This window comes from Mustela nigripes, chromosome 17, assembly GCF_022355385.1.
Source record: "Mustela nigripes isolate SB6536 chromosome 17, MUSNIG.SB6536, whole genome shotgun sequence".
NCBI lineage: Eukaryota > Metazoa > Chordata > Mammalia > Carnivora > Mustelidae > Mustela > Mustela nigripes.
The window spans coordinates 15,272,306-15,298,246 of NC_081573.1; the positions used below are offsets into that span (position 1 = coordinate 15,272,306).

Consider the following 25,941-nt stretch of genomic DNA (forward strand, 5'->3'; position numbering starts at 1 on the left):
CTCGGCAGGGAGCCTGCGTCTCCCTCTGCCTCTGCCTGCCATTCTGTCTGCCTGTGCTCGCTCTCTCTCCCTCTCTCTCTCTGATAAATAAATAAAATCTTTAAAAAAAAAAAAATCTTAGTGGGGCACTTGGTTGACTCAGTGGGTTAAGCGTCTGCCTTTGGCTCAGGTCATGATCTCAGGGTTCCAGGATCAAGCCCCACGTTGTGCTCCTTGCTCAGCGGGGAGTCTGCCTTTCCCTCTCCCTCTGACCCTCCCCGCTGCTCATGCTCTTGAGCTCTCACTCAACTGAATAAAAAAAAAAAATCTTTTTAAAAAGTTGTATATGGGCGCCTGGGTGGCTCGGTGGGTTGAGCCGCTGCCTTCGGCTCAGGTCATGATCTCAGGGTCCTGGGATCGAGTCCTGCATCGGGCTCTCTGCTCAGCAGGGAGCCTGTTTCCTCCTCTCTCTCTCTCTCTCTCTCTCTCTCTCTCTCTCTGCCTGCCTCTCTGCCTACTTGTGATCTCTCTCTGTCAAATGAATAAATAAAATCTTTTAAAAAAATAAATAAAATAAAAAGTTGTATATATATGTCTTACATTAAAAAATAAATAAATAAAAAGGAAAAAAAAGCCAGGTGCAGCAAAGAGGATAATAATCATTAGTCAACAATTTATTGAGGACCAGACATTGGTCTAAGAGTTTTACAGATATTAAGTTGCTAAATTCTCAAACAAGTCCATGAGGTAGGTGCTGTTATCAACGCGTTTTACAGATTAGGAAACTCAGGCACAGGGAGGTGAAATCACTTGCTCAAAGCCACAGAGCTTGGGAGTGAGAGAGTTCAGACTTATACCCAGGGACTTTGCCTCTACAGTATGTGGTTTTAACCACCTTTCCTTCATTCCTTCACTCGAGCAGAGTGAAGAAAAAATAAATGACACACATAGGCACATACATATTGCTGATATTTACCCAAAAAACCTGCAAAATCAGTGAACACAGCCTGAGTGCTAGAGAAAGACTGACTTTCCACTGCACACTCTTTTGTACCTTTCGAGTTTTTAGCCTGAAATTTTACACCCCCCCCCCCATGTCTTGAGTTAAATGGGGCCTGATTTCTTTATCTAGAGGAATCTGGAAAGAGAAGCAGTGAGGAGTCCCTTTGGGTCATTTTCAGCCTTGGACTTCAGCCCTTGTTTGTTTCCACCCTGCCAGCCAGACATCCCCTATGTAGTTCCCGACTTGCACAACTGTACATGATGACCCTGACTGCTTAGTTAATCAATGTCTGCCCATTCTCTTCCTCCTGCCTTTCTAACAGAAGTCCAATCACCAGCTTCCAGACCAAAATCTCAGGCTCAGCCTCAATTCCAGGTGGCAGGGGGGAATCCTGAGGAATCCAAGTTAATTGTGGTGGCTCCATCACAATGGCCAAGGATTAGTTCAGGATGGGCATGTAAGCCAATTTTGGACAATGAGAGGAGGAAGTCACTGCAGGGAGGCTTTAGCGGAAAGGTTTCCTTGCTTCCAAAGAGACAATATGGCAAGAGATGCTCCTCTCTTCTTGCACTAAAAATGATCACATCTGGTTGTGATGTCTGGACCTTTGGCAGTCACTCTAGGGCCATGAGGAGAGCCCATGTGGAGCCAAGCCTTCAGCTGAAGGTGGCAGAAAAAAGAGATTGGTAGCCTCAGGCCACAAGATCCTCCTGGAGCTATGGATTGTATGGTTGCCCAGAGCTCTCCCCAACTCTGGTGATGGGCAATATACAATCATCTCATTATTTTAGCCAGTGGCCAGTCAGGATCTTGTAACTTGGAGACCAAATTTTCCTTAGTTTTTTATAATGTTTCAAGTTTTAATTTAAATTTTTATTTTAAATTCTAGTCAGTTAACATCTAGTGTAATATTAGTTTCAGGAGTAGAGTTTAGTGATTCATCATTTCCATATAACGCCCAGTGCTCATCACAAGTGTTTTCTTACTGATACAGATACAGAAATACCCTAAAGCTGACTTCTCAAGGCTGGTGTTCTCTCTTCCCCCAAACTCAGGGCCGCCACACCTGCCATCCTGGCTTCGCTTCCCCCATCTGTCTCCGGCCTCAACCACAGCCTGACACCTTCTGATGCCTTCCTCTGGATGCCCCTCTAGCCCTTCACACCCACCATGTTCCAAACAAGCCTCAGTGTCTCCCTTCAAATGTGTTTTTTTCCTCCCAGGTCCCTATCTCAGGGGCAGCCAACCATCCTTGTGCCTTTCCCCAGCCTTGTCTTGCCCAAGACTGTAAGGCCTACACAGGGCCTGCCCACTTGGCCTCCTGGGCATGACCCCTCCACGGCCCCTCTTCCCTTCCCTCGGCCCTGCCCATGCCATCGTCCTCTGCTCTGTTCCTGTGCCAACCCCCCCTGTGCACCCAGCTCAGTCTCCCGCTCTGGTCCACCTCCACACAGCAGCTAAAGCCCAAATCCGACCACAGCCCTCTCCTGCTCAAAAACCTTCCATGGCTCTCTAGTGCTTTCAAGAAAGAGGCCAGGTTCCCAAACTGGTCATTTAAGGACACTTGAGATCCACCCATGTCCACCACTCCTCCCTCCTTCCCCCTCCCCCCATATTCTGGTGACAGTAAACCACTTGCCTGAAGCTGACATTGACAGGCTTTCCTACCTCCAGACGCACACAGTTTCCGCTGCCTGGAGTGCCCCCTGCGCCCTTTCTTCCTGAATGTTATCAAGGTCCTGCTCAAATGCCCCATCCCTTCCGTAACTTCCACCAGGCTTGGCAGAGGGAATGGTTCAATAGACGGGCCCATGGCTAGCAAGTGCTCTGACGTACCAGCTGCGTACCAGTACGCAGAAAACCTGTCACCTCCTAGTTCTGTGTCTGAGACCTTGTGCCTCAGTTTCCTCATCTGCCGAAAAAGGTGAAGATGTTACCTTCCTCGTATGTAAAGTACCTGGAGCAGGGCCTGGCCAAAGAAAGCACAGAATACCGGGGCTGGCTCTGTGACATCATCTTGGAAGTAATTACTGTTCTTGTGGCCATTTTACAGATGACATAACTCAGAATCACAGAGGTGAAGTGACTGCCCGAGGACAGAGGCAGGACGCAGCAGAGCTGGGATCTGAGCCCAAGCAGGCTGGCTCCAGAGGCCAGTGTACTTTATACAGTTAGCCTCAGGAGGTGGGGACAGCTGTTACACTGGGATCCCGGCTCAGAGCAGGGCTGTCTGCGCCGTCCGGATCCAGGCTGGGTCCTGTCTCAGCTTCCAGCCGGTTGGGTGGCCGAGAAGGGTTCTATCCCACAGGCCTATGCCCGGGCTCCTCCACACGGATCTCGCTCCCTAGTGTCACTTGAGAAAAACAAGTCGGGTCCACCTTCTTCCCCTGCGTCCTTATCCCTTCTTCCAGGAAGCCCTCCCTGACCTTGCAGGCTGTACTGGGCCCAATCCCTGTGTTTCCTCCCCCTGAACCCCGCCCCCTCCACCCATGCTTTCTGGAACATACCTCTCTGCCTCCTCCGTGAAGTCCTGCCTATCCTGGATGGCTGCTGTGTGGGGACAGATCTGTCTTCCTCACTGGACTGGGAACCCAGGAAAGCTGGGCCCAGGGCCACCTCAATGCTCCTGGGTCCCTCACGCTGCCCAGCCTGAGGCCTGCCCAGAGGGAGTTCTAGATGAATGAATATATTCTTTCCATTTGACAGATGAGGAGATCAAAGCCCAAACAGGGGCAGCCACTTGCCCAAAGTATAGTGACCCATCAGGTGCCAGAAATGAGGTCTGATCCTAGAAACTGCTAGAACGGGCCAGTGAAGAGTGGCTGAGGGAGAGGCAGATGGAGTCAGTGACAGAATGAGACACAAAAAGAGTGAGAGGGAAAGCCAGAGAGCCCAGAGTTAGGGGAGTAAGAGAAGGGGCAGGGAGGGGGTTCCCAAAACAGGGCCATGGCGGTGCCCCGTGGAGCCTGGGACAGGTACAACAAAGGACGGACAGCTGGTGGCAATGCCTCGTGAACCCTGCGAACACGGGCCTGTGCTCAAGGACGGTCCAGTAGAGCCGCTCCAGTCACGGGGGCCTCTAAGCCCCGGGCCAGGTCCTGCCAGCCTCAGGGCACCCGCCCCGGCTACCTGGGGATGGAGGCGTAGTCGGGGTGGGCGTCAGCAGCGAGCTGCTGGTGCGGTTCTGGCTGGGGGTCTACAATGCCCACACGATCATCCTCAGACTCGCTGAAGCTGGCAGGACACGGACTGGGCAGCAGGATGAGATCTGTGAGGCCATGAAGGTCCGACACGTGACGGAAACTCTGCAGCAGAAGCATCATGACGACCAGGCCCAGGAAGAGGTAGACTATGGAGAGGGTGGAGGGGTGATGGGCAGGCTCAGACCCGCAGGGCAGGGCTCCCCCCACAACCCTGGAGACCCTCCAGGGCAAGGCTGTGCCCCCCCACCCCTGCCCCGCCCCGGCCAGCCCACAGGCCCGCTCACCTGTGACCAGCACCTTGTAGAGGGCCCGGTAGGGCTGGCCGGGAGCCTCTCCGGGCACATAGTCACCCAGGCCGATGGTGGACAGGGAGATGAAGCAGAAGTAGAAGGCGTCCAGGAAGCTCCAGGCCTCCTCCAGGTGGGCAAAGACAGCAGCCGGCACCAGGAAGCAGACGGTCACGGCTACACCCAGCAGCGCCACGAGGTGCCAGCGGGCTGCCCGCCGGAGGCCCCAGCCCCAGCGCGTGGTCAGCCAGGAGAGGGGTGCGTGGGTCAGCAGCAGTGACAGGCGCTGGGCAGAGGACGTCAGCAGCAGCATGGTGGCCGGCACGCCCAGGAGCGCGAAAGCAATGGAAAAGGCCTTGCCTGCATCGGTCAGTGGCGTTGTGTACCCATAGCCTGGAGGAGCAAGGGGAAATCCTGCCATCAGCCTGGTGCATCTATGGGGGGGGGGGGGGCTGTGGCCACCCTAAATGACACTTCATTACCCCCCAAAACCTGCCCCTCCCACAGCCTCTCATCTCCAGCAATGGCACCGCCGTCCCTCCACTGCTCAGGCTGCGAGCCTTGTCATCCATGACTCTCACGCCCACTTTCCACCTGCCAGGGAGTCTTGTTGTCTTGAGCTCCATGTGATCCTAAACCCGGTCACTTCACCCCACCCCAGCCCCAAGGCCTAACCCTGGGCCTATCTAAGGCAGCAGCCTCCTCCCTCCCTGGACCCCCTTCTCCCTCACTCCCGCCCTTGCCCGAGTCTGTCTGCCGTCAATCCCCCCGTTTCCACCCCCCACCTCACACATAGGGTCCAGAGGGACCCTATGAACACCTGAGTAGGGTCATGATCCTCCCACACCTAGAGCACGTCTGTGGCTCCATTCCATTCAAGTGAAAGGACAAAACCCTCATCATGACCCACAAGGCCCCCGTGGCACATTCCCACCTCAGAGCCTTTGCACAGTGCATGACTATTCTTCTCCCCCATGGAAAGCTCTCCCCCCAAGGCTGGTACCCTCTATTCCTCCCTTTAGGTCTTTGCCCAAATGTCAGTTTTTCAGTAGGGACTTTCCTTACTCCCTTATTAAATTGTTACACCCTCTGACCAAAGTCTTTTTTTTTTTTTTTTTTTTTTTTTTTTTTGGTTTGTTTTCATAGTGCTTCAACCTTCTGGTAAACCATGTGGTTTACTTATTTGGTTGGCATCCCCCTCGTGACTAGAGTGCAGCTGCAGGACAGGAGAGGCTCCTGCCTGTTTGGTTCACTCACTGCCAAAGCCCCAGCATCTGACCCAGAGCAGACCCTCGATCATATAGTCAGAATAATGAATGAAGGGTGTAGGCTCTATGCTTAGCTCAGAACCTCCATGTCCCTTCCTCTAAAATGGGTGTGATGAGCCCCACTGGGCTCCCGGAGGACTGCGGGAATGCAGGGAAGGTCGGTGTGGCTGTGGGCGCTGCAAACAGAAAGAGGGTCAAAGAGAGTTCGGGCATGGGGGACACTGGCCCACTTCAGCCATGTGTAATTTAAAATCTCTCTCTTTTTTTTTTTTTTTCCACAAATAAAGAAAATCAAAGGGTCAGAGATATGACTGGGGGCGGTAAGGGCCCTGGTTTATGTTGACAGTAAAATGTTGTGCCAAGGGACTTCTGAGTGGCTCAGTCAGTTAAACGGCTGCCTTCAGCTCAGGTCATGATCTCAGGGTCCTGTGATCAAGCCCCACATCAGGCTCCTTGGTGAGTAGAGAGCTTGCTTCTCCCTCTGCCTGTGGCTCCCTCTGCTTGTGTATGTGCTCTCTCTCTCTCTTTCTCAATCTCTCTCTCTGATATGTAGATAAAACAAAATCTTAAAAAAAAATGTGATGCCAAAATGACCATGGGTTCACCCTGTGATCAATAAGAAAATGCGGAACCCCCACACACAAGCGGGCATTCACCTGTCCTTTCTCAAAAGAACCGGAAGCCAGGCCTGAAGAGAGACTACAAGAGCCAAAACACGAAGCCACCAAGGGTCCACCAACAGATGACTGGTAAACAAAAGGTGGGATATACATATAATGGGATATTATTTAGCCAGGAAAAGCAAATTCTGAGGCACGCTACAGCAGGATGAACCCTGAGGGCATTACGCTCAGTGAACGGAGCTAGTCACAAAAAGACAAACACTGTATGTTTGCACTGATCCCAGGCACTTCGAGTAGTTCATAGAAATAGAAACAGAAAGTAGAAAGTAGAATGGTGGTTATCAGGGGCTGCGGAGAATGGAGAATGGGGAGATATTGTTTTGATGGGTATAGTTTCAGGTCTCTTTCTTTCTCTCTTTTTTTAATTTATTTTATTTTTTTTTAGATTTCATTATTTATTTGATAGACAGAGATCACAAGTAGGCAGAGAGGCAGGCAGAGAGGGGGAAGCAGGCTCCCCGCTGAGCAGAAAGCCTGATGCAGGGCTTGATCCCAGGACCCTGAGATCATGACCTGAGCCTAAGGCAGAGGCTTTAGCCCACTGAGCCACCCAGGTGCCCCTCTTTCTCTCTTTTTTAAAGAGAGAGAGTATGCACATGACCTGGGCCAGGAGGGGCAGAGGGAGAGAGAGAATCCCAAGCAGACTCTACATGCAGGGCAGAGCCGGACATAGGGCTAGATCTCATGATCCTGACATCAGACCCGAGCCAAATCCAGAGTCTGATGCTTAATTGACGGAACCACCCAGATGCCCCAGTGTTCTCTTTTTTTAGGAAGATCTGTGCCCAATGTGGAGCCTGAACTCTCAAGCCCTAGAGAAAGAGTAGCATGCTTCACCGAATGAGCTGGCCAGGCCCCCCTGTAGTTTCAGTTGTGGAAGATAAAAAGAGTTCTGGAGATGGACGGAGGTGATGGTTGTGTAACAGTCTGGATGTGCTTACTACTGCTGAACTGTATGCACAAAAATGGTTAAGATGGTAAATTTTAGGTGTTTGCTGGACAAAAATGTCTAGAAGTCGCTTGCTTCTCTCAGGTATAACTCACTGATCAGAAATTATTCCAGAAGTCATGCCTAGCTGCAAGGGAGGAGTGTCCAGCAAAACTCATTTTACCCCAGTTTTTAAAAGCTGTGTTAAAATACACAGACACCCCCACCCCCAGCTGAGCAGGGAGCCAGAAGCTGGCTTGACTCTGGGCTCAATCCTAGGACCTTGAGATCAGGATCTGAGCTAAAGGCAGATGCCCAGCTGACTGAGCCACCCAGGGACCCTCCAAAACTCCAGTCCAGTGTCAAGCCTGCTTCTGGCTCCCTGTTCAGTGGGGGTCTGCTTCTCTCTCTCCCACTGATCCTCCTCCTCTGCTTCTTTTTTCTTTCTCAAATAAATGCAATCTTTAAGAAAAAAAAAAAGAAGAAGAAGAGGATGCCTATCCCCTTTCTTTCCTTCCTCCTCCTGCTGGCTGGAACACAAACATGAAGGCTGGACTTGAGTAGCCATATTGGACCATGAGGTGACCTTGTGAATGGAAATTGCACAGAGGACCACAAGGGTCTCTGACCATACAGCACCATTCTGGTCTTGGACTGATAACCTTGAATGTGAGCACGAAATAACTTTCATCCATTTAAGCAACTGTTCTGTGAGATTTATCACTTATGGCTCCAACCCTCATTAATCACAAGGATTTGGATGGAGAAACTCCGGCAGCCCAGCTGAAATGATAGGTTTGCAAATGACACAAAAACCTTATAAACAGAAAAACCATAGAGTTCACATAGAACAGAAGCTGTGAGCCTTTACCAACCACCTCTAATAGCTGAGTGCCAATCAGGGCTTTGCCACGTATTCCCTGCCTGACCTTGGTCGCGTGCCTTCTCCTCTCTGAGCCCCAATTGGCCCCTAGTACCGCCAAATGGGCTCATGAACAGCCCCCATCTTCAAGGACAAGTGCAGTAACCCTCTCTGGTTGGGACAGGGCGCAGCACTGAGCAAGGGCATGGGAAGAGTTAGCGTGATTGTCATGCTCACTTCCCCTCTCTCGGTTCCCAGTTCCGGGGGGCTGACCCTCCACCAAGGCCTCAACTACAGACATTGGCCCGGCTGTGGCTGCCTCGGCGGAGTCCAGGCCCAGGTCTTCCACAAAAGACGCGGGCCTATGACACAACCAGGACACTCTTCTGAATCATGTCTGGTTTTCTGCTTCTCTCGATACATTCAGGGCTCCGGGTTCACCGACAATGATTACAACCCAGGCTCAGTAAACCTGTTATTACCAGCACTTCCCACGGACGAGGACTCTCTCTGCACTCTCGTCTTGACTCCGCTGTGTTTTAGCTGCGATCCTAAGCCACTTTAGGAAGAATCCCTCCTCCCCTCCCTCCGTGTCACTGCTCAGTCATTTTTCCAACCACTGAACTCTTGAGGCCACCCTCGGCTCTAAATCTCCAGCTGCCTTCACTATCTTTGGAGCTGAGGTCAGTCTCTCTCCCCTATGGCAAGAACCTACCATTTTTAACAAATGTCAGAATAACCTTTCCTTCCACACTACACCCATGTATCACCCTTCTCCATGCAAGCCGAGGAAGCCCCAAGAGGTGTGTTGGTTAAAAGCACAGGACTCTGAGCCCTCGTGGCATCAGTTCAACTCTCCAGATTGCACGTCCCTACCTGTGCGGTCTTGGGCAAACTGTCCAATCTCTCTGGGCTTCAGCGTATTTCGATGAGAAAACAGTGCCACGAATGGTACCTGCCTCTCAAGGCCGTGTGCTGACCAAGGTAAAGGCCATCCGCGCTAAGTCCTCTATAGGTTTCATGATTACTGTGATGTGGGGACTGTTACGATCTCCATTTCAGAGATGAGCTACAACCCCTGAGGCCCAAAGGAGCAACAGCTGCACAGAAAGGCAAACCCAGGCTGTGCCTGCCTTGAGTTTGGCTTCTGCACCTGTCCTGGCGGGGACAACTTCTCATAAGCCAGGATCTGGAAGGAGGCAGAGAGAGACGCTGAAGGGACCCCGTGGAGCCTAGAAGCAGGTCGGACAGGCCCGGCCAGCTGGGTAGAACAGAGTCTGGGAGAAGTACCCAGCCCTGCTGCCTGTGGTCTTGGTTTGCTGGTCCACACCACAGAGCTCCAAGCCAGTGGCCACCTGCTACTTCTGGGAGGTGGAGGAGTTAAGAGTCTGGGCCTGTCCCAGCTTCCTCCCCCAGTCCAAATCCCCAGTAGAGGTGAAGAGGAAGTTTGGGGGCTGGGGAAAGGCAGTGGGAGGAGCAGCAGAACCTGATGACAAAGGAATTTCCCAGGTCTGGGTGCTGAAGCAGGAAAGGATTTTTAGAATAGGGCTGGGGGGAGGGGGTCAGTTCCACTTGGTGGAGAGGGGTGTTCAGAGAAGGGGAGTCAGTAACCTGAAATCAGAGGCCAGCGTCCTGGTTCAGAATGGATCCTGGCTCAGGGCTGGGGTCCTGAGTCCCAAGGAAGGAGGGGACAGGCATTGCTGGTGGCATCTTGCCAATCATGAAATAGAACTGGGAGGGGAATCCTCAGGCAAGGGCGCTTCTGAGCCTGTGGAAGCTTGAGGGGATGTGATGGGAGTAGACAATGCTACAGGGATGATGGGAGGAGGCGGGTGTCCCAGGTCCTGGCTGAGAGTGTGAAGGGTGGAAAGAGGTCACGAGTGGGTACTGAGAAGGGTTCCAGGGTGCTGAGGGCCTGGAGTGTCCTTGACAGAGGGGAGAGTTTCCAGTCCAAAGCCAAGGGGAGCAGTGTTGGGGTGGAGATGGAGGTCCCACTTGTGGGTCTGGAGAAGACTAGAGGGGAGTCAGGTGCCCAGCAGATTTCCCTTCTTAGGAAGTCCAAGGTGAGCAGGGGGTCCCGGGATAGGGGTAGTGGGTGCAGAGAACAGAGTCTCTCAGCTGGCATCCTGGGGGGTGGGGGGTGTGAAGCGGGATTCTGCTCTCGATGACAGTGTGTGTGGGAGGCACCGGGGTCCCTCCTGATAGAAAGTGAAGGTCGTTCCAGGGCTCTTACTGAAGGGTTCCAGGGTCCAGAGAGTGGCAAGAGTCTCATCTAGGGGTTCTTGCGTTCAAAGAGACTCTCATGGAGATGTCCCTAGTTTGGAAAGTGCTAGAAGGGCTCCTGTATCTACAAGTCAGGGCTACCTCCTGGGGAATATGAGGCTGAGGGGTGGTCCTTGGTCTGGAGGAGGGCAGGGTGCCCTTGCTGGGGAGTGGTCTAGGTCCAGGGGGGTGGAAGTCACCCATCAGGGCCCAGGTCCCTGTTGAGGGATCTGTACTGGCAGTGCAGTCTTTAGCAACGGTGCCCTGAGAGGATGTAGACATTCACGGTCCTCACTGGGGCACCAGGGCCAGGAGGAGGCTGTGGTAGGACTTCCCAAGGAGCATCCCTGAAGGACATATCTGGAGACTCAGGAGACATTGTGGACAGAATGGCAGTCTGAGCCCAGAGACAAGGACAGAGGTCCCTGCGTGTCTGAGGTCCGGGTCCAGAGGAGGTGAGGGTCCCCCGAAGCAGGATCCTAGGTTTTCGCTGGAGGTCTCTGAACATAATCCTAGGCCCAGAGGGGACTGGACGGGCACGGGTCTCCAAGGGGGTTCAGGCAGAGGAATGGGGTCCCAAATGCTCCCTAGAAGGTACTCTGAGGGCAGCCCTAGTCCCAAAGGGAACTGTGTTGGGGGATTCCTGCTGGGAGGAAGGGCTTCGATGGGGGTTAACCAAAGGGGGAGTTCTCGCCGGTGTGCACCCTAGGTCCTCGTTGGGGGTTTTCCTGGGGGATCCTAGTCCCAGAGCGGACTGGAAGCGATCTGCGGGGATAAGAGTACTTCGCAATGACGCCCGGGGTCCCCAGATGGGGCAGCGCTCACGTACCCACGGTGGTGACCAGCGTGCTGGCGAAGAAGAGCGCGGAGGCAAAGTCCCAGGCGGGGTCCGAGGCGTTGGCGGGCCCCGAAGCGTTGGCGAGCGCAGCGCGCCCCAGCCGTCCGGCCGCCAGCACCCGCTCCACGAAGGCGTCCAGGGCCGGGGCGGCCACGCATGGGCTGCGCCGCAGCAGTTCCTCGCGCAGCGTCTCCAGCTCCGCCCGGAGGCGAGCTTCGTGGGGCCGCTCCAGCCGCGCCACCAGCAGCGCGCCCAGCACCAGGTAGACCGCGTACGCGGCCAGGGCGCCCGCCAGGAGTGCGCCCCGCCGCATGGCGCCCGCCTCGACCTGCTCTCCACCGCCCCCGCCGCCCCGCTGACGTGGCCCCCGCCTCCTGGCAGCCCGGAGCCCAGCTTCAGTTCCGGCAGGGCTCGAGGCGCGGCTGCGGGCGCCCCGAAGAGGAAGAGGGAAAAATGGGGGGGGAGGCCCCGCCTCCGGTAAACTGAGGCACGCCCCAGCGCCAGGTGTTGAGTGCCGGGAGGGCGGAGCCCCGCGCTCCTGGACCGAGGACACCAACAGGATGGACAGGGTGGAGGGGTTTCTCCATTCCTTCCATTCCTTCCCTCTCGTCCTCCCAGTAGCCTGGGCTCCCTAAGTTAGAGAAAATCTCCACTCTTTTCCACTGGCCGACCGGGAAGTCGCTCCCTAACTCCCCGGGGCCATCACGAAGATTGTGCACTGCATCGAGGCGCGTGGCTGGAGACAAGGGGACAGACTGAAATTCGGTCCTTGCTCCATTCGCCTAGTCCTGCCTTCTGGATTGGGGCTGCACCCGCCCGGAGGGGACACTGTAAAATTCACAAGGAGGGGGGCGCCTGGGGTACTCAGGGTGCTGGGCGCGCAGGACTCTTGGTTTGCGCTCAGGTAGTGTGATCTCATGGGCTATGGGATCCTGCTGGGGTCGGACCTGGCTCAGCCCGGAATCTTCTTGAGGAGTCTCTCCCTCTGCACTTCCCCCTACTCACAGGCGCACAATCCCTCTCTCTTTCTAAAATAAATAAATCTTTAAAAAAATTTCAGAGGGGGCGCCTGGGTGGTTCAGTGGGTTAAAGCCTTTTCCTTCAGCTCAGGTCATGGTCTCAGGGTCCTGGGATAGAACCCTGCATCCAGGTCTCTGCTCAGCAGGGAGCCTGCTTCCCCCTCTCTCTCTGCCTTCTTCTCTGCCTACTTGTGATCTCTGTCTGTCAAGCAAATAAATAAAATCTTTAAAAAAAAAAAAAAAAAAAGCCTCTGCCTTCAGTTCAGGGCATGATCCCAGGTCCTGGGATAGAAACCCGCCTCAGGCTCTTTGCTCCACAGAGAGCCTGCTTCCTCCTCCCTCTCTCTGCCTGCCTCTCTGCCTACTTGTGATCTCTGTCTGTCAAATAAATAAATAAAATCTTTCAAAAAAATTCAGAGAATCTTAACTGTACAGAACAAGTTGAAGGTTGCTGGAGGGGAGGTAAGTGAAGGGATAGGGAACTGGGTGATGGGCCTAAAGGAGGGCGCCTGATGGAACGAGCACTGGGCATCACTAATTCTACCCCCAAATTAATAATACATTATATGTTAACTAACTTGAATTTAAATAAAATAATAATGATAATAATAATTATAATGATAATAATAATAATAATAATTCACAACAAGGGACACCACAAGGCAGGTGTCCCCTATCCCTCACGGACAAAGGGAGGATCCTTAGCTCAAATATCTGTTCAGCACCTACTTCGTATCTGGCCCTTTGGTGGGGACACAGCAGTGACCCAGACAGCTCTAGACCTAGCCCACCATGGCAGGGGGTGGGTGGGGTCCCAGCACTTCAAGTTCTAGACCTTGGCCGTGGGGGCGGGGAGAGGGGTGCTCCCAGAGTGGCAGCCAAGAAGGTCAGGGGTGTGATGAGGGAAGCACAGACAGAGTGACTGGAGCTGGGACGGGGGACACCGAAAAGACTGGGAATGGATCCCCCAGGAACCCAGAGTAGAAAACTGATCCAACTTAGATGGGGTGAAGAGAGCTTCCTAAGGAAAGGGATGTTTGAACTGAGGCATTAAGGGAGAGCAGGAGTAGGCCAGGGTCCCTCTTCCTAGCAGAACCACAGTACACCCCTCTATTTAGGGAGGTGGGAGTTCTTCCCTGCTCCCTGTTTTTCTCCACATACACTTCCAGCTGTAACTCAGTACTCTCCCTAACGGCCATTGGAGGGCAGCCAGGAATCCCGAACACATAAGAATGGCAAAGGAGCAGGGCTTGGGGCCTGGCTAGGACACACCCCAGCTGGTTCTATTTATGAAGCTGTGACAGTTCTAGGGGCAGAGCCCAACTTGAGGCTGACAACCCACAGGAAGAGACACTTGATAAAAACAGAAAAACGGCAGCTGCCAGTGATCACAGGCTTACACTATGTCAGGCCCTGTAGACACAGTGGCCTTGTAGTGAATCCTCGACCTCTCCTATATCATTCCCATTAAACAGATGAGAACATTTAGGCTGAAAAAGGGTCCAGTCGCACAACTCGTAAGGGGTAAATACGAGGCCAGCTGGAAGCCAACACGCTTCCTTTATTAATATTAATATCACAAAACATTCACGGAAGAACTTAAGACAGGGAGAGCTGCAGCTGAAAAATGTTGGGGGGAGGGCTGGATGATAAGCCAGGGGTCCAGAGGAGGAATGCGGGTACCTCAGTCATGAAAAAAGGACCGCGACTGAGCCAGGGCTCATAACTGAGAGGCCAGACCAGTCCTCGAGGTCCCTAGAAAAGACAGTATCTCAGAGGAAGAACGGGAAAGCCACAGTGACAGGGTCACTTGCTGACATCCTTCCGGAGTGCTATCACTGCCCAGAAGTAGCTTCTACCATTACTTTTGCCTGAGACAGGCGGAGGGGACTGAGAGACAGAGAGACTACGGAGCCTTCATTTTTAGGGTTGCTCGCTTGCTGCTGTGCCTCTGCGTGCTCCGTGTGGCTGGAGGTTGCGCAGTGGTTTCGGCAAACCCGGCAAAGCCAGGTCGCGACGCCCGAGCATTTTTACGACACCTGGTTCTTCCTACCTAATTTATCGGGTGCCCTTTTCTCACTCTAAATACTCACCTTAATACTTAAGGTCTGCCGAAATTGTATAAGCGTTAGAGTCTGCACAACTCCGCTTAGCCCCCTCGAAAATACAAATGGATCTCTCCTCCCCGCCGCACGCCCTTCCCTGGCTCCCCAGTGCTCTCAGCGACCCAAATCAATCCTCTGTCTCCATTTCCCGTCGGTCTCATCCCTTGATGCCTACACTTCCCATCATGCACGATAGAGCCAACTCCTAGGTTGTCCTCGGCCCCGCCCTCTCGCTCTACTAGCTCTGACTCTCGCCTTCCGCCACCGGCCTCCAGTCCCCGCCTCTTACCCACTGCCAACTCGTAAGGGCCTCCGCGAGGGGCGTGGCCTCTGAGCTATCGTGACACCCATTGGCTGTCGCGTCGTCGGTGGGCCGTGGCTACGGGAGCCGGGCGGGCACATTTCGAACCGTGGCTGGGGCGGCGGCGGCTGCGGCGGCTGCGACGGTGAAGGATGCACCCGTCAGGCTTGGCGGCGGCGGGGACGCCCCGGCAGCGTAAGTGGCGTACGTGGCCAGTCGTGGAGATCGGGGCGGTGGGGGTGGGGTGGCTGGCTGGGGCGTGGCGGGGCCGCCGCGGCAGTTGGCGAGGTCGCTGCAGGTCGGAGGTCACGGGGTCAGGGAGCTGGAGCTTCGGGGTGTGCACTGCGCTGGGATGCCAGGACCGGGTAGGGGGCGCGTTGGGGTCGATCCTTCTTTAGGAAATTACTTTGGGAAAATACAACTTTGGGCAGGATATTGTGCTCTACAGGAAAACGGGACTTTCATTCATTTGCAGTTAGTGATCAGCCTTCTCCCCAGCCTCCGGTGGCCTCGGGCTGTCGCCCACGCTCCTCGGGACAGCGTTCAGAGCCCTTCGTGAGCTGAGAGGACCCTGTTTACCTCTCATTTAAGATTTGAACCTGTATATCTTGTACTCTACACTCCTTTTTCCGTCTCTGTTAATTTGTATCTCTCTTGAAGTTCTTCATCTCGTTGAGTGTGCGTGCATCTCATTTCTTCATTGAGCAGATCCTGCCTCAGCTCCCCTAGGGCCAGGCAGGACCTGTGCTGGAATCTGGGTACCTGGTAATAACCAGCCTAGCAGTAGTCCTTGGTAACTTCCAACTCCGAGTTTAGCGGTGAGACAGACGCCAAACTCGGAATAAGCAAGTCAGCGGGAAAATCTGGGGAGTGATTTTTCCCTGTAAAGGGAAGAATCAAGGATTCAGTGGAGGTTCAGAGGCCTGATGTCCTCGTTCCTCCCTTCAGCCATTAATAAGGTGCATGGTGGACCACGTGGTGGGTGATGCTGGGGCCACAGCCCTGGTTCCTGTCCTCAGGGAGCTATCAGTACAGAGCCTCCGTGCTGTGTTGCAGGTGTTAATCAATCGTAGGAAGATATTCCACAGTGCTGGCACTGCATGTTCCAAGGCCTGTGTGGGCCAGGAGCTTGGCAGAGTCAGGGCCCAAGAGGCCAGTGTGTGATTGGGTGCAGTGAGGCCCAAGAGGTAGCAAACGAAGGTGGCTGGCCAGGCTGGGGTCATGCCAGGCCTTGTAGGCCTGTAGATTTTATTCCCCGCACAGTGGGGACTGATCTTAGGCAAGGGACAAGAGATGTTCCCTTGCACATTTAAGATCACTGTGACTGCTGACTGGAGAGAAGGTTGGTGGAGCAAGAATGGGCAAGGGGATTTAGGAGGAGGACATTTAAGTCACGTTCAAGACCATGGAGTCTGCAAGGGGAGGGTAAACATTGAGACATAGTGGGTGAGAACTGGCGATTAGTTGATTGGGTGCGAGAGAGAAGGGGAATCAGAAGCTTGGACACTGGGGGGTAGGCACTGTCGGGAGCTGGATGGACCTGGGTGTGGGAGCAGGAGAGAAGTGGTGGCTGGAGACAGGGCCCACCGCGCCCAAGGGGCACAGTGGCTGGGAAAGGTGAGAGGCAAAGCCAGAAGTGTGCGAAACTGGGCCACACGTTTCAGGAAGCTAAAAAAAAAAAAAAGAAAAAAGTGCTGGGTGGAGAGGGACCAAGCTGGAGACCCTCAGCTCCATAAAGGCAGGACTTTTGGTCTTTTTGATCATTGCTCTGTCCACCACACCTGCAGCAGAGCCTAACACACAGGGGTGCTCAAGAGATGTTTGTGGGGCTCAGGAAAGAGGAGGAGGAGGTGGGTGCAGTGTCTCGGAAGCCAAAAGAGCGGAGAGCATGGTGGCATCACATGCTGCTCAAGCTGGGTGGCAGTGGCTAATGGCCTTGGGCTGGCAGTGTCGAGGGGTGTTTAGGAGGTCAGAGGGAGGCAGAACCCCAAATACTGAGAGCTGAAGGGTGCAACAGGGAGTAAGGAAGGGCTTGCACTAAAGGGGCAGGGGGAAATGCCGGTGAGCCTTGGGGCTAAGTGGGCTGGGATTAGTGCTGCTGGCTTTGGGATTGAGCGCCCTTGGATTTGTCTTCAGGCAACAGAAAACTGAGAGGAAGAGTTGAGGGCCTTGTAATTGACAGTAAGGGACAGGGATCAACAGGCCAGGGGCTGAGGAGTTTATGAGCATCACTGGGCTTTGGGCCATGAACTGTTCCACGGAAGAGAGAACTGAGATGCAGACCGAGTCAGCACACAGATTATCGAGTTCCTCTCCACCAACCAACTGTAACCCTCTTACTTGCTCCCTGGATCCACAGTGGTGCCTGGGACACAGGAGGAGCTCACTCAGTAACTGCTGGGTTGCTGTTGCTTCCGGGTTGGGAGCAGGGACCCTGGGTCCAGAGCGCTGGGTTCAAATTCATCCTCCCCACATTCCCTTTCTCTTCTCTCGTCCTTACCCTACCCTGACTAAGCACACCTCCAGCAAGTCCTGACCCTCTGACCCGCAGCCCCCCTCCACCACTGCCCCCACCCCTCCATCCCTTCTTCTCCCCCCACCACTCCCCCACTGGAGCAGCTCCCTCCCTCTCCCTGCCCCCCCACCCCAGTTTGTTACCCACAAGAAGCCAGAGGGACCTTTTAAAAACTTGAAGCCTGGCTCTGCTCCATTCTGGCCCAGTGACTTCGGGCAAGGGCCTGAACCTCTCTGGGGCTGGCTTTTCCTGTCTGTAAAGCAGGGGCGGGGGCTAGGGGTGGACAAAAGCACTGATGCAGATAAATGAGTTAGTCCATAGCGCATAGAACACAGCACAGGATGTGGCAAGTGCTCACTTGGGGTTTAATTACCTTTAACATCGAGCAGGCCCGCCTGGGCTAGAGTCCTGTCCCGTCACTCACTCAGCCTGGTGCTGCACATAGGTCATACCCACCCCACCCCATCCTGGCCTGTCACCACCTCTGTAACATGGGGTGGGCCCTCATTTCTCAGCATTTCATCAGCCCTCTACTCCAGCCCTGTGTTAGGGGCTGGGGATCCAGGCATGAACAAGACCAAGCTCCCCACCTTGGGGGGCTCCCATTTGAATGGGGAGACAGTGAACAAAATAAAGTGGCCAATGTATGAGCTAGTGTGTTCTGGGTATAGTAAGTGCACCAGGGAAGGGGGACGGGGAGTGCTGTCAAGGACCATGTGGTTGGAGACAGGATGGTAGGGAAGGCACTGCAGAGCCAAGACCTCAAGGAGGGGAGGGAGCCATGGGGTGGGCACAGGGGGTGTGGGGGGGAAGGATTCGAGCAGAGGAACAGCACTCGCAAAGGCCCTGAGGTGGAGCATGCCTGGTGTCTTCGCTGGCCACTGAAGCCCATGTGGCTAGAGCCAACAAGGAGGGGAGCGCAAAGGGAGACACTGACCGAGACCCTGTTTGTAAAAGGCTTAGGACAGGATCCTGTGAACAGCAGGCCCAGCACAAAGTAGCTCTCTACATCATTGTCACTGTGGTGTTTTGGATGGATTGAGGACAGGCAGACAGAGCCCGCCTCGCACCTGCCTCGATGCCCATCTGACCTGAAAACCAGTGCTTCATGGCAGCGGGAGGAGAGCACCTACGGCCTGAATGACGCCCCCCACCCTCTTCCCCTGCAGCATCCAAGCGGAGGATCCCCGTGTCCCAGCCCGGCATGGCTGACCCCCACCAGCTCTTCGATGATACGAGTTCGGCCCAGAACCAGGGCTACAGGGCCCAGAGGGCACCCGGTGGCCTGGGCTACCCTGCAGCCTCCGCCTCGCCCCAGGCTGCCTTCCTGGCGGATCCTGTGTCCAACATGGCCATGGCCTACGGGAGCAGCCTGGCCGCCCAGGGCAAGGAGCTGGTGGATAAGAACGTGAGTGCACTGGGCTGCCTCGGGTTGGGGAAAGGCAGGGGACGTGAGGCCAGGGCTTCAGGCGTGGGTTCTGCCTCCCCCTAGATCGACCGCTTCATCCCCGTCACCAAGCTCAAGTACTACTTTGCTGTGGACACCATGTATGTGGGCAAAAAACTGGGCCTACTCGTCTTCCCCTACCTGCACCAGGTCAGCACTGCGCCACGGAGGGCAACACCATCCGAGGAGGGGGACAGTCTGGGGCTGGTGGGGGGTGGGGGTAGAGGGTGAGTCAGAGGCCAGGTAGGTATTGAGTGGGAGGGTAGGTTTGCCCCGAGAGGGGGCCTGGAAGCAGCATGGGAGGAGCCCAGTCTGTGGGTCCCACCTGCTCCCCTCACTCTCCCCACAGGACTGGGAAGTGCAGTACCAGCAAGACACACCTGTGGCTCCTCGCTTTGACGTCAATGCTCCTGACCTCTACATTCCAGGTCTCCCCCTCCCCATCACTGCCCCACACCCTCCTCCCTCTGGGTGGGCACGTCTAGGGCAGAGGTCTAGGTGCCTAGTGGCCTGGGATGGTCCATCTTCCTCTGACCAGTGTCTGTGTGTCTGCCTCCCACAGCTATGGCTTTCATCACTTATGTCTTGGTGGCTGGCCTGGCGTTGGGGACCCAGGATAGGTAAGGGAGGCCTGGGGTAGGCAGAGTGGGGTGAGGTTTGGGGGGCTGAGGGGCAGTCAGGAAGGTCTCTTGGATCTCCCTGTCTTGGAACAGCACCATCATGCACCCATCTGGTCCAGGACAGAGCCCTTGGGGTCATGGTCAGTGTTACCCTTGCCTCCTCCCTTGCTTTCCACGCACGTGCAGCCCATTACAACACCTGTGGCCGGTGACTCCATCCTTTTTAGCCTCCACCACCAGATCCAGCTCTTCCTCACTGCCTCCTAACCAGCTGCTTTGCCCACATGCCCTCTGTACCCTGACTCCAACAGCAGCCAGGAAGATCTGGTGTGAGACCTGGGTCTGGCCCTGTCTACCCTGCTCAGAAGCTGCCCAGAACTCTCCCATCCCCAGATCTAGCCCTGGCTCCTTAGTTTCACGCACTACACTGCCTCCCTGCAGCCTCTCTCTGTCCTGACTCAGAGTCCTGACTCTGCTTCACCATTCTAGTCCTGGTTCCATCCTCCAGAGGGCCTGGTGCTGTCCGTTCCCACCCCAGGGCCTTTGCACATCCAATTCCCTTTGCTCCAGAGTATATTCCTCCCTTGCATCACCTGCTGAGCACCTGCTCACCTGCGACGTCTCCCCTCTGGTGTCAGTTACTCGGGGAAGTATTCCCACCCTGAACTGGGTGAAGCCCCCACATCTCACTCATAGGCTCCAGTTCATTTCTTTTTTTTTTTTTTTTTTTTTAAAGATTTTATTTATTTATTCGACAGAGAGAGATCACAAGTAGGCAGAGAGGCAGGCAGAGAGAGAGAGAGAGGAGGAAGCAGGCTCCCTGCTGAGCAGAGAGCCCGATGCGGGACTCGATCCCAGGACCTTGGGATCATGACCTGAGCCGAAGGCAGCGGTTTAACCCACTGAGCCACCCAGGCGCCCCTCCAGTTCATTTCTTTTGTGGCACTGAACTGTCATTAGAATCAGTTAATTGTTGTACTTGGGATATGGCACAGGCCATGGTCCTTCCCCGCCAGTCAACTCCTTATTCCTTCAGGACTCAGCTCAGGTGTCTTCTCCTCTGGCGGTGCCCTCTGTGACACCTTCTCCTGAGTAAGTCAGGCACCTCCCATGCCCTGTGCTTCCCTCATCCCAGCCCCGACCTCTCAGGGCTGTCACTGAGGACAGGTCCACCTTCCCTGGCACGAGACTTCCAGGAAGATAGAGTCCAGATCCCTCTTGGTCACTGTTCAATGTCTAGCCCCACCCAACACAGGCTGTCTCCAGCTGGATGCTCTGGGAGGGTGTGAGCCGGCCATCAGGGTGACAGTCTGGTGCCCGCAGGTTCTCCCCAGACCTCCTCGGGCTGCAGGCAAGCTCTGCGTTGGCCTGGCTGACCCTGGAGGTGCTGGCCATTCTGCTCAGTCTCTACCTGGTCACTGTCAACACTGACCTCACCACTATTGATCTGGTGGCCTTCTTGGGCTACAAATATGTTGGGTGAGTAATCCCCTTCCCACTTTCCACCCCATCCCCCACCACTGCCCCAGCCCTGAGGCCTTGCCCTCAGACCAGCCTTCCCCTCTCTCCCCAGGATGATTGGCGGGGTCCTTATGGGCCTGCTCTTTGGGAAGATTGGCTACTATCTAGTGCTGGGCTGGTGCTGTGTGTCTATCTTTGTGTTCATGGTGAGCCGGGTGGGGTTGGGGAGGAGGAGGGTTGAGGGCACAAGCCCTGAGTCGGGGTCCCCGGGGCATCCAAGCAGAGGATGTTAGGCAAGGAGTTGAGGTGAGAGCCCCTTCACGAACTGAGGAGGCTTCAAGTGCCTGTCTCAGCCTGGGAGTCAGCAGGGCTTCCCGGAAGAGGGGGTTATCTAAGCTGGGGTGGGAAGGCAGAGCAGGAGCCAGGCGGCCTGTCAGGCTGGGCTCTCACCCTCACACCACCCTTCCATGGTGGGCTCTCCTGCGAGAGTTTGTTAGGATGAAAAGAGGTTTGGTACCCTTGGAAACAGCTTCTCTGGATCCCCAGCAAATTCCTTCCTCTCTTTAAACATGTTTCCCGTTTTGCAGAAAGGGGGGTGATGATGAAGGCACCCCAGGGCCCTGGGAGGAGGCCGCATGAGGAGGTGTGAGGAGCAGAGGGCAAAACTGGTTGGCCAAATCTCACCCTCAGAGAAACTCTGACGTAGAGGTCATTACTTAAAGGTTAAAACAAAAAAGCAAAAAAACCTTCCTGGCTTGTGTTGAAAACTGTCATCTGGCCAATATAAGCAGGGTGGCAGCAGCCACGGCTGAGCCTGCTGCCCTCCTCGGGCAGGGTATGTGAAGCTCCGCGTCTCACTCAGCTCGGAGCCCTCACATTTGCTCCCGAGCCTTGGGGAGAAGCAACTCCTCACCATCCCTTAGAGGAGATGTGTGTGTGTGTGGGGGGGGGAAACCTAGGCTCCCCACGAGCAGAGAGACTCGAACCCAGCCACCCCGGTGGAGGGAGAGAGGCAGGACTTGGAAGTACCTGCCCACGCCTCCGCCCGGCGCGGGACTCAAGGGTGAACCCCCTCCCGCCCCAGATCCGGACGTTGCGGCTGAAGATCCTGGCGGAGGCGGCGGCCGAGGGCGTCCCGGTACGCGGGGCCAGGAACCAGCTGCGCATGTATCTGACCATGGCCGTGGCGGCGGCGCAGCCCCTGCTCATGTACTGGCTCACCTTCCACCTGGTGCGGTGAGGGCTGCCCGGCCCACGCCCCCCGGCTGCTGCTGCTCCTCGCGGCCGCGCGCCGCTGCCGCTCATCCTCCCGCCCGCCTGCGGGGGCTCCGGCGTCGCCCCCACCCCGAGACCCTGCCCCCGCCCCTCCCCGTCGCCGAGGTGCCGAGATTTCCTGCGGCACCCGCCGCTCGGTACAGCGGCCGCTGTTCCGGAAACAATAAACGGTGATGGGAACGGCGTGCGCACCTCTCTTTGGCGCGGCCGCCCGGCAGGGGGCAGGCCGGGCCCCGAGAAGGGGGACGGGCGGGGCGGGGCCGGTACCCAGCTTGGCGACCAGAAGGCTACCCGAGAGCCGAGAAAAGGTTTAATGAGACTTCACCGGGCCGGTCAGTGAGAAGTCTCCTTCGCCTTCCCTTTCTTTTCCTTCTTCTTTTTCACCTTGGGCTTCTTGACCTTGGCCGGCGTGCTTTCGTGTCCTTGCGAGGCGGCCGCGTGAGGCTGTGGGGCCGAGAGTGGAGGAGATGGAAGGGGAGAGCCAAGGTTAGGACGGTGAGACGACTGTCCGGGACTCTCCCCTCACTTGGGGCGCCTGCTTGCGGGGAGCCTCTTACCTTTCCTTCCATGTCCGAGTCGCTGGAGCTGCCGCTGCTGCTACTGGAGTCCGAGGAACTGCGGTGACCGTGGCCCTGCCAGTTGGGAGGCGAGGCAGTGAGACCGGGACCCCTGACCCCGCCGCTGTCCCCTTCATCCTAGGAGGGATGTGCCTGGTCCTAAGGTGACTTACCCTTGGTTTGTCAGCCGCCCCTGTCTCTGACGCGCCCTGAACTTTGTGGGGGCCGTGTTTATGGTCTCCCCCCTGGCCCGTCCCCTGAGGCTTCTTGGAGTCTAGGGCTGTGGAGAGAAGTTGGGTGGGTTGGTGCAGGTGCTGCGCATGCGCCCTTGGAGGAGGTTGCTGGGTTTTAGCCTGGCTCCCTGCGTCTCAAATGCCCCATTTCCCAGCTCACCTGCGGCCAAATCGAACTCCATGGTGGTGAGAGGAGGTCTGTGGGGAGAACCGCCAGTGCCCGGAGGGCAGGGGGAAGGACGAGGGGAGGAGCAGCGGGAACTGCCTGTCCAGGGACTTCTGAGGAGCCCCACCCAACCTGGGTCAGAGTCCTTAGCCTTGACTCATAGCCCCTCCCCAGCACCACCCAGCATTTTTTTCTGTGGGAAATGGGGTGGGTGGACAGTTGATTGCTAAATTTCCACCTGGTGAGCCTTGGCCAGTGAGGGGGGGTGCTGTGTGGGCAGCTGTAGATATCTGGGGAGAGGGCTGAAGCTGTCATCTGCTTTCCCCAAAGGGTCAGATGCCTGCTTTTGAAGAAATAAGAGGGCGCCTCCCAGGGCCCTCTGTACCATTGTAACGCTAACACTCTGTACTTAACTGCGGGCCAGGCACTGTTCCAAGGGTGTCACGCACCATAGCTCCTTTTTTTTTTTTTAAAGATTTTATTTTATTTATTTATTTGACAGAGATCACAAATAGGCAGAGAGTCAGGCAGAGAGGTGGGGGCAGGGAAGCGGGCTCCCTGCTGAGCAGAAAGCCAGATGCTGGGCTTGATCCTAGGACCCTGAGATCATGACCTGAGCTGAAGGCAAAGGCTTAAGCCACTGCACCGCCCAGGCGCCCCACAGCTCGCTTTAACCACACCGGATGCCTTCGTGAGAAGCTATGCCCGAAGGGGTTAAGTGTGGGAACTTGGAACCGACCTCCTGAATTTGAAGACACTGTATCACTCAGTAGTGGGATGAGCTCAGAAAAGTCATTTTGCCCATCTGTGCCTCAGTTTATTCGCATACATGGCAGCCTCCTTATGGGGTTGTTGTCATGGATTCGTGCTCCGCACAGTTCTAGAAACGAATCCACAGCTTGTAAGATAATGTTTAGGCTTTTTTTTTTTTTTTTTTTTTTTTTTTTAAAGATTTTATTTATTTATTTGACAGAGAGAAATCACAAGTAGATGGAGAGGCAGGCAGAGAGAGAGATAGGGAAGCAGGCTCCCTGCTGAGCAGAGAGCCCGATGCGGGACTCGATCCCAGGACCCCGAGATCATGACCTGAGCCGAAGGCAGCGGCTTAACCCACTGAGCCACCCAGGCGCCCTGTTTAGGCTTTTTAAATTAGAAGGTATGTATTAGTTACTATCCCTATTTTACCCATGAGACCACTGAGGGACCAAACAAGGTGACAAGGGGCCAGTGTAGTATGAATGGCTAGAGCTGGGATTCACACCCAGACAGTGTGGCTCAAGTCCAAGGCTCTGGCCCCTGTGGCTCTCCCTGGAGGGCTCCCCAAGCTGGGCTGTGCCAGTCAGGCTGCTGGGAGGGGTTGGGGAGGGCAGGCCTGAGCCATCCCCTCCCCTTGCTGTGAGGCCAGCTTGCCACCAGCAGCTGGGCCGCCACACTGGTGGGACCCAGGCAGGCAGAGTGACAGCTGGGGCCTGGGGATGATGAGAACCCATGCACTCAGGTCTCTGCTCCAAAGCATATTCCTCAGAGAGGCCTGCCCTAACTGCTGGCTCCCCACGGCCTGTCACTTCGACCTCTTTCCCCTGATTGATGACCAGCTTAGCCCTTAAAGGCAATAAAAGTTATCTTTATCGTCAATTTCTTCAGCATGTATTTGCTGAGTACCTATTTTGTGCCTGGCACAGCTCGGGTGCTGAGGATACAGAGGTTAACAAAACTAGCAAAAGCCCAGCCACGCAGGACTTGATACTCTAGTGGGGGAAACAAGGTGTAAAATGTACAGAATGTTGAAAACAAGAAATGAAAATTTCTATGAGTTGGTAAATGGATATTCAAAATGTGAATACCTAACAGGACTCTACTCCACCAAACAAAGGAGTGCACTGACATGTACTGCATCATGCAGAAATGTTCTGCCGGGGCACAAGCAGCCAGGCCTAAAGGACCACATACTGTTGTTGGCCAGCATTCACATCGAGTGTTCAGAGAAGGGTTACTGAGGCAGCAGGTCACAGGGTGCTGGGAGCTGCACGGGAAAGGGGGATTAACTCTGAGCATGAGAGCTAATTGTGGAGGATGAAAACATGTTTGAAAACTGATTTATGGTAGTAATTCCACCACTTGGTAAAAATGATTAAAAACTGGGGTGCCTGGGTGACGCAGTCAGTTAAGTGTCCCACTCTTGGTTTAGGCTCAGGTCATGATCTGTGTGTGGTGGGATCAAGCCCCATGTTGGGCTCCATGCTCAGCAAGGAGTCTGCACGTTTCTCTCTTCCTCTCCCTTTGCCCCTCCCTCCAACTTCTCTAAAAATAAGTAAATCTTGGGAAAAAATTATTAGAAACCCCTGAAGTATACATTTAAAATGGGTGAGTTTTGGGGCGCCTAGGTGGCTCAGCAGATTAAACCACTGCCTTCGGCTCAGGTCATGATCTCAGGGTCCTGGGATCAAGTCCCACATCAGGCTCTCTGCTCAGCAGGGAGCCTGCTTCCCCCTCTCTCTCTGCCTACTTGTGATCTCTCTCTCTCTGTCAAATAAATAAAATCTTAATAAAAAAAATAATAAAATAAAATGGGTGAGTTTTATGTAACTTATGCTTGAGGCATAAGTAATATGTGCTAAGTAGAGAAATACAGCAAGAAAGGGGGCTAGGTAATAACTACATGGTATGTGGGAGAGAGATTGGATTTTAGGTAAGAGTTACCAAGGAAAGCTTCACTCAAGTCTTTTTTGAATAAAGATCTGAAGATGAGGGGTGCCTGGGTGCCTCAGTCATCTGGGCATCTGCCTTCAGCTCTGGTTGTATGATCCCAGAGTCCCGGGATCGAGCCCATCGGGCTCCCTGCTCAGCGGGGAGTCTGCTTCTCCCTCCCTCTCCTGCTCTCCCCTCTTGTGCTCTCTCTCAAATAAATACAATCTTTTAAAAAGAAAGA

General features: G+C 54.9%; 3 protein-coding genes across 8 annotated transcripts; 1 reads left to right on the forward strand and 2 right to left on the reverse strand.

The window, feature by feature from the left end:
• Positions 1 to 632: 632 nt before the first annotated feature.
• Positions 633 to 12,038, reverse strand: KCNK6 (potassium two pore domain channel subfamily K member 6). Its single transcript, XM_059382091.1, has 3 exons — positions 11,305 to 12,038; positions 4,470 to 4,865; positions 633 to 4,331 (listed from the first exon to the last, which is right to left on the reverse strand). Exons 1-3 carry the CDS (start codon positions 11,624 to 11,626, stop codon positions 4,108 to 4,110), a joined length of 942 nt encoding a protein of 313 aa, XP_059238074.1. The 5' UTR covers positions 11,627 to 12,038; the 3' UTR covers positions 633 to 4,107.
• A 2,770-nt stretch (positions 12,039 to 14,808) lies between these two features.
• Positions 14,809 to 22,236, forward strand: YIF1B (Yip1 interacting factor homolog B, membrane trafficking protein). Of its 5 annotated transcripts, none has more exons than XM_059381271.1 (8): positions 14,809 to 14,942; positions 18,423 to 18,661; positions 18,746 to 18,850; positions 19,050 to 19,128; positions 19,263 to 19,320; positions 20,644 to 20,799; positions 20,894 to 20,987; positions 21,866 to 22,236. In XM_059381271.1, exons 1-8 carry the CDS (start codon positions 14,891 to 14,893, stop codon positions 22,019 to 22,021), a joined length of 939 nt encoding a protein of 312 aa, XP_059237254.1. In that variant the 5' UTR covers positions 14,809 to 14,890; the 3' UTR covers positions 22,022 to 22,236. The 5 variants fall into 5 exon arrangements, with proteins under 5 accessions (XP_059237254.1, XP_059237257.1, XP_059237255.1 ...); XM_059381272.1 differs by having other exon boundaries at positions 14,810 to 14,933; XM_059381273.1 differs by lacking the exon at positions 14,809 to 14,942 and adding an exon at positions 15,017 to 15,103.
• Positions 22,237 to 22,353: 117 nt separating this feature from the next.
• On the reverse strand, positions 22,354 to 23,417 carry C17H19orf33 (chromosome 17 C19orf33 homolog). Of its 2 annotated transcripts, XM_059381277.1 has the most exons (4): positions 23,007 to 23,119; positions 22,787 to 22,893; positions 22,614 to 22,688; positions 22,354 to 22,500 (listed from the first exon to the last, which is right to left on the reverse strand). In XM_059381277.1, exons 1-4 carry the CDS (start codon positions 23,026 to 23,028, stop codon positions 22,390 to 22,392), a joined length of 315 nt encoding a protein of 104 aa, XP_059237260.1. In that variant the 5' UTR covers positions 23,029 to 23,119; the 3' UTR covers positions 22,354 to 22,389. The 2 variants fall into 2 exon arrangements, with proteins under 2 accessions (XP_059237260.1, XP_059237259.1); XM_059381276.1 differs by lacking the exon at positions 22,787 to 22,893 and having other exon boundaries at positions 23,007 to 23,417.
• Positions 23,418 to 25,941: the final 2,524 nt, after the last annotated feature.